Source organism: Halichoeres trimaculatus, unplaced genomic scaffold (genome assembly GCF_033239565.1).
Source record: "Halichoeres trimaculatus isolate MK-OKI-2021-1 unplaced genomic scaffold, fHalTri1.1 fHalTri1_scaffold_12, whole genome shotgun sequence".
Lineage (NCBI taxonomy): Eukaryota > Metazoa > Chordata > Actinopteri > Labriformes > Labridae > Halichoeres > Halichoeres trimaculatus.
In genome coordinates, this window is record NW_027437190.1 from 8,261,238 (window position 1) to 8,272,600 (window position 11,363).

The window sequence follows — 11,363 nt, forward strand, 5'->3', positions numbered from 1 at the left end:
TGACCTGTACTTATCTCTGAATCTCTCTGTCAGGTGGGTAAAACTGTTTTTTTTTTTAAATAAATTATTATTGTTTCTGTTTGACAAAAAACACTTTCATGATTGTTTGACTGAATCAAATACAAGTGTCTACAAGTATTTACAGTAACTGACTCATTTCATGTTATTTTGTTATCATGCACAGACTCATAATTGTTGAACTAAGGGGTTGAGAAAGGTTAGCGTCAATGTAATATTTATCAACGCCCTACATGGATACAGCCAGGTGACCGTCTGGATGACAAGATGAGCTTCAAAGTTTAGCTCAGGTCCACGGTTCACTGTCAGTGATGGAAATGCTCATGAGCACTGAGTTCAAACAGACAGAAGACAGTTTTTTCATTTTCTTTCTCATCCTTGGCCCTTCAACAGTCAAAATAAGACGTACTTGAACAATTATTTGTGATAAATGTCATATTTAACTTGATTGAGTGCAGGTACATCTTATTGCCCAGCACCAAACCTTCATCACATAACCTCTTATTATTGATGATGACGAGTAGCAGCTAAACAGGCTGTGACGTCTGCAACGTAGTCCTTGATGCATTTAAGTTTGTCCTCTAAAAATTCTTATTTTTTGTCCCCGAAAGGCTCAGATTAATATTATTCTAAGTGTCTGACAACACTACAGAGAAGACCTCTACAAAGAGAAATGATTTTTGTTAAAAGGAAAGATGATTTTTGACCACAAACAGCTGTTACATCACTCTCTCTACAAACACACCAGACCACATTGATGTAAACAGGAGCAGCTTCCTTGGTCAGTGGTTGGTTTGGAAATCCTTATTGTACCAAAAACCTACAAAAGTAACCAGCACAGGGAGAGGTAGATCATCAACTCCTCAGTTCTGAGGTGAAATTTACTTTAATGTCAATGGAGTCTTGAGCAGAGTGTTGGTCAATCAAAGCTGCTGTTACATCACCATCTACAAAACCCGACCAATAAGGAGAGTCACAGACCACAGGAGTTGTTGGTCCACTTCTGCCAAACTACTACAAACTAACTCACTGACCCTGTGTTGGGTGAAGAGGATGCTTTTAAACCAAGAAACTGTGGATGCCTTCATGACTCTGGTGACGAAAGGACCTTTTTTTTTTTTTAACAGAATTGCTTGTTTACTGCAGTCCCAATGAGTTTCATGTTTTGTGTTCATCAGTCACACAAATGTTGTTAAATAAGAAAAAAAAAGGTGGAAGTAGATCAGCAGCTCTTGTGTCGGGTTTTGTCAGCAGAATAACCAGCTTACTTTTTGGTTACTAATCATCATTCGCTGTAACAAAAGCTCTCTGTCTCTATGCAGAGATCTTCTCTGTAATGTTTCAGACCCTTAAAGTAACAGCCTCAGTCTTTAAGAGACAAAACAAGAGCTTTTAGTGGACACGCTTTGACCCATCAAGACCACGCCCATGTATCAGACATTACAGCCTGTTTACCTTCTTTCATTTCTTTTTATGTCTTCAAATCTTTAAGACCCCAAGATATTCACAAACAGGTCCCAGACTGAAACACCTTTAATAGAAATGATCCATCTCTGTTATGAAGCCTAAGCTCTGCAGGCCCCAGTCCTCCACCCACCCTCTGTCAAACTGGTGTCTGCTCTCAGAGTCATGTCGAGATTCAGTCACCGTCACCACAGAGGAATGTCCCAGGCTGCCCTGATGCATCAGCTCTGAACTGACACTGCGCGGTCCTGCCAGTTCTCCTCCGCTGGTCTCTGCTCCTTCAGTAAACTGACCCAGAGGAAGTGTTTCACCTTCCCCACGTCCAGAATCAGAACCAGAATCAAACAACCTTCTGGGAGAATGAGGATCTGGTTCCAACCCTCTGATTTGAAGACCTTGAAGTGTTTCATCATCCACATGTGGTCCTTCACTGCCCACTGCACCTGCTGGCTCTGGTACCCGCTCTGACGTGGTGTCCACCGATTTATTATCCGACCCAGCCAAGGTATCCAACTCACTGCCAAGAGGATTCTCTTCAACACTTGAACCCAAACCAGAGCCAGATCTGCTCAGATCAGATGAGTCTCTATCTTTAGACGTGCTAACAGCGCTAACAGCAGCAGAGCTGTTGCTACAGCTGGTGTTACCACCATCAGGACAAAGAGTTACAGCTGTGGAAATATTCCCAGCAGAACCAGGAGATTGTGTGGTACCAAAACTAAAACTAGAATTTTCTGTGGTAACAGTTGTGTTTCCAGAGCCTTCTCTAGAAGCATCAACACTGCTGTTCTTGACACTGTCAGGAGGATTTTTGGTAACAAACTTCTCATTTTCTTCTTTTCTGGTCTGCTCTGACTTCTCTGAGCTGCCTCTCAGTGATTCCTCAATTTCCTCCTTTTCGTCTTCTTCCTCCCCCTGCTGGCTGACGACAGGACTGCTCCCCCACTCTATTCTCTCAGGAAGAGGCTTTTCATGGACAACGTCACGTATGACCTCCAACTCTGGAGGGAATGTCCGAACTTTTTTAAGAGCCTCCTCCATCCTTTCATCTGTCTTCTTCTCCTCCTCCGTCTGATCCTCCCATTCTTTCCCCTCCTCTGCCTGGAAAGAGAACGCCCTTATTCTCGGTTTCTCTTCAGCTTTTTGACCGATGATCAAGCCCTGACTGCTGACGGTGCTCTTCACAGCTGAGGATAAAAAAAAAGGAAAGGTGACATTTGAAGCCAGGGTTTTAAACAACTGTTGGTTTCTTTTCTTTACTGAAATGAGCAGGTGGATTTGAGATTATAATCCCAGATTAACTACCTTTACAACAGCAACATAATCTAAAAAAGTTCATAGACTTTGACAATAAAATTGCACATTTACAAGAATCCCATCATAAATTTGGGAAATTGTTTGTATGTTTTTAAGTTCAAGCTCAAGTGCCTGAGCTACAATGAACAGCATGCAGCATCTTATGAAATTTTACTTCAGGAAATGTTTTGTAAATAAGTGAATACTCAATCTTTGAGCACATCAGCACCACATTGTCGAGGCTCAGTGTCTCGCACAGTCTCTTCAGAGTCCATTTTAAGAGCTTCTGTAACACCTGTTTGTCCTCAGCTGTTGAGTTTAACTTCAAAAGATTATCCACCTGTCTTATTATAACACAGGTATCCAGCTGCTGCTCTGATATCACCCTTAATATTAATTGCAAATGGGCCTGTCAGTAATGACTGTTCCTCTTTAAAATCCACCACTATAATTTCTTTAGTTTGTGACTTTACTTTCAATATTTCTACAAGTTTATTCCAAAATATTTTTTATCAACAGCCACCATTATATCTTATGGCTTTATTTCTTATAACATCATGTATTTTCACTTCAACTCTTTTGTTTCACATGGCTCCAAACCCGCATCATAATTCTCTCATCAGGCATTAAAATAAAAGAGATCATGTCGACGGCTCCAGATGATCTCCAGGACTACAAAGCTGGTTATGAACTGACTATGTGGATACTATGCGCAGCAGGTTTATATCTGAACTTTAACAATGATACACACCACAATATGTGAATAATATCATTAAATTACTGCGTCTGTGTTAAACAGACCTGACCAATCAGAGAGAAGAGGGTTCGTGGAGCAGGGGGCCTTAAAGAGACAGCAGCTAAAATGAAGTGTGTCAGACAGAGGTTGAAATGGGAGTTTTCTAAAACATAAGTTAGAGAAAAACTGAGATGAGATGAGCTGTGAAGCTATTATGGTAGCACCAGGGACAGTACGAGGCAAAAAACGCCACCCACTTTTTAAGGAGTGTTTGATAACTTTTGTTGTGAGTTAATACTAGATAAACAAAATGTGCTACCTGACTTTAAAGGGGACATATCATACTTGTTTCTCCTTTTCACTATCCCAGACTAGGATGCCTGTAAAGCATTTCTGCCCTCAGTACAAGTCATTTAGTTCCTTCATTGCCCCACAATAGCGTTCTCAATATCCTCATTTTAGGCCATTCTGAAGATCTCATTGAAACGCTCCGTTTCCAGAATGACCTCCAGTAACCTCACAACGTCACAGCCCTTTGTGCTCTGATTGGTCAGTTCTATCAGAGGGGCGGAGGGGGTAGAGCCAGGGGGCGGTTTTTGCAGCATGGCAGTATTTACAAAATCGCCACATTGAATGGAGCAGACCGAGCGAGTTTGCCGTTTGCCAAAACTTCACTGTAAGGCATTGATAGCACTAATAAAATGGCAGAGTGTAGGATACGTCCTTTTGTATTGGACCCCGAGTCAGACCAGGATGGTTCTGCAGCTCAAGAGGAAGAAAATCCACCTCGACACAGATCATCTCAAGACGCTTCAGTGTGGTGAGTCAAACCGGTACTGTAACATGTATAGTTTATACTTTTACACTCGGCTCTTGGTGGGTGTATCCCTCGGTGGCGGTTGTGTGACTAACTGACATCACAGAGGAGGAGCTGCTTTATCAGATTACTCCAATAAAAAGAAAAGATCCTCGTGTCATCATGAAGGTCGAAATCTCGAAGTCAAATGTCGATGATCTATTTTTAGAGGCTTAAAATATTGTTCTAGGATATCAAAAAAAATACAATACCTCATTTTTTGAAAATTCAGGGGGTGAAAGGTCTTGTTTTCAACTTTATTATTTTATATGTAAGTATTAAATCACGGATCAGCATGATATGTCCCCTTTAAGGTAAATTAATGTGATATCAAATGATAACTTCAAAAAAAAGACCACATGAGGATCATCCAGACCAGATCATTAGTGTGATTTTCTCCTCTTTATCTCATCCTCTCCTTTCAGCTGGGGATATTTGTAGAAATGTGTTTTGAGCTTACCACCCTGTGTGTCCGTGCACGTGGAGTCACAGCAGGAGCAAACTGAGGGCGGGGCTTCAAGCTCCTCCCACCTACACATGTGAAAGAACAAAGCAAAACATAGCTAAGTTATACCCACATATTTTGTCCCAAATATTGTCCAAACCATAACCAGGGGTGCAAAACAGACAGGGCCAGACAATACCCTTCCAGGCTAGAATATACCCCACATGAGTAAGACTGGTGTTTACACAATGCTTGAGTCAAGGAAAAATAGTCCCTTTGAATGCAAACACGAGATAAAATATACGTTTTATTGATCCATTTTATTGCAAGAAGGAACCTAATCTGTTAAAATCTGAATTAAATACATCTGACTGTCTTGTTCAAATCTGAAAACAGTCAGACTTGTGGCATAAAACAACTTAAGGGTAAAAGCTTTAATAGTTTAAGAACTACTTAAATCTTATTTTTCTTTGGAAATCATTTGCAATTTACATTTGTATTTTTTATTTGAAGAATAAATGTTAATATAAATATAAAACTGCTCCATATCTAATCAAGAATCTACTTCAATTTTATTATCAAGCCAAGTTTTGTATTAGAACAATAAATCCCAACACCACCCCCGGATTAAAGTATTTTTTGGAAAAGTACTTTTTTTTAATATTGATAATTATTCTCCTTTTTCTAACATTAAAGCCATAGATCTACATCCAACTGTGTTCCTCTGGATAAAACCAGCTCACCTGCCAGCAGCTGAGTTGAAGTTGCAGGACTTTGAGGATTCAGAGGGAGTAAAACTGACTGACATGGAGCAGTGGAGATACAGGACCTGTAAACAAACAGCAGAGGTGAAAATATATGAAGTTAAATGTGTTAAAACATGAAAAATTAAAGGGTGGTTAAAAAACACAAGAAATGCTGTTAACCATGGTTTATAATGACAAAGCCTGCAGATATGATATCAGACGAACATTATTTTTTTGATCTTACATGTGAGACAGTTCTGAGGAGAAAAGCATCCACAGAGAACTTGAGCACAGCGCCCCCTGCAGACAGAAAGCGGGTGCTGCTGCCCTGCCTCCGGCTGTCCGTCATGCAGCTGCAGACAAACACATTCAGACCTTCAGAGTGACAGGACAGTAACTGTGAAACGTCTGTGTGACCATGTTTGTGCTGAGTACAGACCCATAGTTGGTGATGACATCCACTCTGGGCTGGCTGTTTGGGTCTTTGGAGCTGGTGGCGTAGCAGGAGTCCACATAGAGTCTCTCCCCCACCAACAGGGATCTGGCCTGGGCCACAAAATGCACCGGCTCCCCCAAAGGAAACCAGTGACCTGAAGGGAGGGGCTCCCACTGTGCTGTAACCAAAAAAACACACCAGGTTTGAAGACTTATGAATGCTCCTTTGATTGAGTTCAGTAAGTAGGTCTGTAGGTCTGTTACCGTTGCAGACAGTGAGGCTGAAGCTGAGTTTACTCCTGATGCTCTTCAGAAACGTTTTGTGCTGGACTTGAGGTCTGAAGCCAACTTTGTACGAGTAATGAAACCTGAGGCAGACAAAGACAGAAATCAAAGCTGATAAATGTTTGTTGAGATATTCTCTTTTACCACAACACAACTTGATGGAATAAAAGAATGTTACAGGTATTTCTCTGCTGCACTTATATCTAAAAATCAACAAAAAGTCTTAATCAGCATGAACCAGACTCCAAAAACATAGCACAAGATTGTTTTTGTCTTCCAACTTCAGCATCTTGTGTTCATCACATGCACAAAGGTATCAGTGACAACAGACCTCTGGAGGATTCTGGGTAACAGAAAAGGAGCTCCATTCAAGACAGGAAACTGATCTGAACGATGCTGACAGGAGGAGGACATGAGAGGAGGTGTAACGTTTACCTGATGTTATGTTTAATCTACCTGTTGTAGTAGCAGTGAATGGGAAGAGTAAGAGGCACAACTCTGATGACCAAGCCTTGAGGTGGAGGTGTGTAACACAGAGTGATGGAGTAGACCAGCTGACCACCAACAACCTGAGGGAGAGAAACACACTCAGCTACATTTCAATGATCAACACTTTAAATAAACCCAAACATGGTCTCTTTTTTTTTGTTGGTCCTTGATGGATCAAAGTGTTTCTACTAAAAGTTGAAGTTTTTGTCCCTGACAGACTAAGATTATTCTGATTGTGGGATAACAGTACAGAAAGGATCAACAGAGAGAGCTTTTAGTCGTATCAGCCCAAACATATTACATCACTCTCCACACAGACACACACCAAACAGGAGTTTCTAACCTTTTACCTTGCGCCCCCAAAAAGCAGAGGCAAAGACAAGTAAATCCAAAAACCGCCAACAACAACCACAACAACTAAAAAGATACTTAATTTAGCTGTAAATGGGACTACTACAAAGACATGTAGAAAACAGAGTAGAGGCAGATAATGAGGATGAGGAGGAAAAAGATGGCAGGGGGTCAGAAGATCAACTCAGTTTCAGCTGAACCACATGGTTCGTTTTTCTGATCCATGTAAAACTCCAGTAAAATAATATGATCCTCAATAAAATAACGTAGTTTAAGAAAATACTCTGTTCTAAGGTCAACAACCACAAGGCCACACGTTTAAAAATACAGTGAATTTGAGAATGTGTGTGTGTGTGTGTGTGGGTGTCTGTGTGAGTTTGTGTGTGCTGGGGGGGGGGGGCTTGGTAGGGTGGGAATGGGTAAGGGTTGTTTTTAGACATGTAAAGCACTTTGTGCTACATTTCTTTGTATGAAAAGTGCTCTATAAATAAAAGTTGATTGACTGATTGATAAGGTTAGGTGTGTAGAGCTCATAGACTGTGGGTAAAGCTTTACAATTGATCTTATTTTATCACTAATCATAAAGAACCACATCCTGTAGAGAAACAGTGTACAGCTGTGTCTGGTAATTTTTTTCGTTTACAAAAAAGAATATTTTTGTGGATCTTTTTGAATTTTCTCACTGCACTGATGTTGTCGTAACTGCTTTGTCCCACCCCGTGTAAATCGCTCTGGATCCGCCACTGTACCTGTGTCTCTCCTCCACACTCAGCCAGTCGGTAGTGGAAATACAGGTAACGCGGGCTGACCTTGCTGACTCTGCACGAGCCCAGACTGAACAGGGACGGAACCGTCCACGCACTGAGCTGCAAGCGGTCCACGCGCACAGATATCTGATCGTGCCCGCACAACACTTCCACAGCGCGTGTCCCTGACAACATCACGCTCTGCTGCGGTGTTGTTTGTGGTAACAGCAGCGCTGTGATCCCGGCGGGTAGAGGTCTCTTATGTGGACCCGGCAGAAACAGCTCGCGTGCTACAACAGGTCCTCGTGCGTGCAGAAACATGGGCAGGTGGTGGTACGCGGTCCCATCATGTCCGGTCTGGACCTTATTGAAGCCTTCAGGCCAACCCGAGAGAAGAACCGGACCTCCCAGTGACCCACCAAGCAAAGTCCAGAGAAGGCACGCCACCAGCGACATGGCGAGAGGAAGAGGGGTGATAAGGGGGAGAGCACGAGACCACACTGAGAAGAGAGGGTCTCATCTGTTCTTTACCTGAGCCCCGCCTTTATTATCACACCTGCTTACCTGCTGATTGGACACGGACCAGGCGAGGAAACGGTAACAGACGGGTTTACGTCAGAGGTCAAGTTAGCCGTGTCACAATGAATTTTTGGTGAATTTGACACAAGAAAGACAAGAGGCTCAGCAACTACGCTTTAGCTAAGGACACGTGAAGGGGTGCATGATACAGTTCAGTAGCACTTTGTGTCAACAAGCACAGGGATATTTTGATTATGTTATAATGGGACTTGTGCTCGAAGAGTTCTTTCATTAAGCTGTTTATTTATTTATTTATTTTTTTACATTTTAAATGCAGTTTTGTTGTCAATTTGTGAAGTACAAACAACAACAACAACAACAACAACAACAACAACATTTTTTCTGAGCTAATGAAGTTTTGAAATGTGTCGATTCCGTTTGATTTTCAGTCATGATATTTTTCTGTGCCACTAGGGGTCAGTATAACGTATTACTGTAAGATCACGCTCAGGGATGGAAATTGACCACACGGCATGAAGATGTAGAATATAATTGTAGACTTGAAAAATAGATAAATAGGTTGCATTTAACACTTAGATATTTATTTGCTGCCAGTTGACCAAAAGAGTGTAGGTTTTATAGTGTTCAACGTTACTCCATAACAGGCCGCACAGGCATGTATTTGTTTTGTAAGATAAACACATTGGTAGCATAGCTGTCACAGTGTATTTAACTAGGGTGACCAAGCGTCCTCTTTTGCCCGGACATGTCCACTTTTTACGTCCTGTCCGGGGTGTCCGGGCGGGTTTAATAAATTCACGAAAATGTCCGGTGTTCACTGATTTTCATAGGACCATTACGCGCGTCCGTAAATTGACCGGCGCTTGCAAACAATACTATCATGCGCATCACTTACCGAGAGGGTGCCTCGTGGGCAGGTCTGCTCTGCGCGTGCACACACACGCATAGAGAGTGAGAAGATCAGAGAGAAGGCGAGAGAGAGAGACATAGACGGAGAGCGGAGAAGACGGGGCTGTTTAGACAGCGGAGCGTCTAAACGTGCAAAGCTGGCACATATGTCTCAGTGTACAATGGCATTTCATACTGTAAAACACCACAAAAGCTACAAGTCCATGGATTGCACCAGTGCCTTGCTAAAAAAAAGACGTTTCCTGACTCTGACGGTGCTAAAAAGTTTAGGAGTGCTGGCACCAATGCCCGGTACCTGGCAATCGGTACCAGTGCTCAACGGTACAAATTTTCGGTACTTTTTTGTAGTTATGTGGTAAAAAATATCAATTTCTTTAACAATATTATATATGTATTTTTCAATTTAACATATATGTCCTTCAGTATATACCCTTGCAATGCTGTGTTCATGTCCATCATGGAAAATCGACTATTCTTTCACTTCCTCACAGTCACAAGGATGTGTTCAGGTACCCAAACGTGGTACCTTTTAATTTTACATGAATCGGTACTCGGTACTTTTGACAGAATTCGGTCGGTACCTTTTGAAGTACCTGATTCGGTACCCATCTCTAGATTTTATAGCCCCCCATTCTGTTGAAGTCACTCATGAAGCACTCAAAAAAATCCAGTACTGTGGTGTTTCCACTGACGGGAGTAACCACGGGGCAGTGAAAATATTAAGAATATAAGAAGCCTGTCTGAATTTGTGCCTCGAGGCCAGTGCCCTTGTCCTCTTTTTTGGAAATCAAAATATTGTCACCCTAATTTAACAACTACCTGCATGCCAATAAATACAAATAAAGGATGACAAGATACCAATGATTCATAGTAGAGAGCACTGTTGGGTAAAAAAAAAACATTACAGCGACCACTACTGTGCACACAGAGTCGAGAGCAATTCGAGGAAGTGCGCCACTGTTCCTGTAAGAACCTAAGTGGCTACGTGTAAAGCAAGCAAACGATCTGTGACACCCGGAAAAGGCATCCATCGTCACATTTTGTATTTTTCTTTTTGCCAAGGGTATTTCGTTTTAATAATAGGATGTTTTATGAGCTTCAACGGCTTGTAAAGGCAGTGTCTGAAAAGTTTATAATAATACAATGTATGCGTCTCTCCAGCAGGGGGCGATGTGGCATTATCTCCTCATTCCACCGAGGCCGAGCTGCGGTTGACAAAGGCAGCAATACCCGTGTAATCCACTCTCGTGATATTCAGGTTTGTTAGCTTTAAAACATGTGAAATTGATAAAAACGTTGTTTAACCCTACAAGGAAGCTGCATCGATGCTGAGAAGTAGGTTAAGTTTGCGGTTTGTGATTCATGAACGATCAGAAACTTTACTTTCACTTCCGTGTGGGTGGAACATTACGTAGTTATGTCGGTAATAAATGCTTCATTTAACTTCATTTTACACGACATTATGTCTTTCTGGTAAAATGGGTCGACTCAGTGTTAAAGCTGTAGCTGTCGATGTCTTTCGTATGTTTTCAATATCGTAAGCACCTAATCATATCTGTCCTCGGTAGGCCATAAGCTACCTCTCTTTTTTCCTTTAAGCATGTTGTGAGGCAATATTTGTGTTTACATTAGAGAAATTTCTATTTGAACAGAAAAAGGAATGTTCTCAATAAATGTGTTGTGTATAAAGCTTCTTTGTTGTTTTTGCATTATCTCATTGAGGCTGGAAAGAGTGTCCTCTTTTTGGGGTTTCCAGAATATGGTCACCCTAACGTTAGGGGTCTCTGTGGGTTGGATTCATATTTAGACAATATAATTTGTACAATATATTATGGTAGTCACCAGAGTGGCCACCTCAGGCCTCACCTAGAAAAGAGGGAGAAATAATATGGGTGCTGTGCTGTAAAGCTTGTTGTATTGAATTAAAGTGTTGTGTTTGTGTGAAGGTGGGGGCTCTGCTATGGATCAGTGTGAGGACACAGAGGAAGGAGCCCCTCCTTCTTCATGCACTCAGAGTGGGGACCATGAGAGCCGAGAGATGCAGCAT

The 11,363-nt window shown here is 41.8% G+C and overlaps 1 protein-coding gene across 1 annotated transcript; it reads right to left on the minus strand.

Annotated features, from left to right (window-relative positions):
• Positions 1-1,127: 1,127 nt before the first annotated feature.
• Positions 1,128-8,413, minus strand: LOC141801127 (uncharacterized). The gene is made up of 8 exons (XM_074684060.1): positions 7,871-8,413; positions 6,738-6,850; positions 6,261-6,364; positions 6,001-6,175; positions 5,806-5,914; positions 5,559-5,644; positions 4,831-4,901; positions 1,128-2,669 (listed from the first exon to the last, which is right to left on the minus strand). Exons 1-8 carry the CDS (start codon positions 8,321-8,323, stop codon positions 1,552-1,554), a joined length of 2,229 nt encoding a protein of 742 aa, XP_074540161.1. The 5' UTR covers positions 8,324-8,413; the 3' UTR covers positions 1,128-1,551.
• Positions 8,414-11,363: the final 2,950 nt, after the last annotated feature.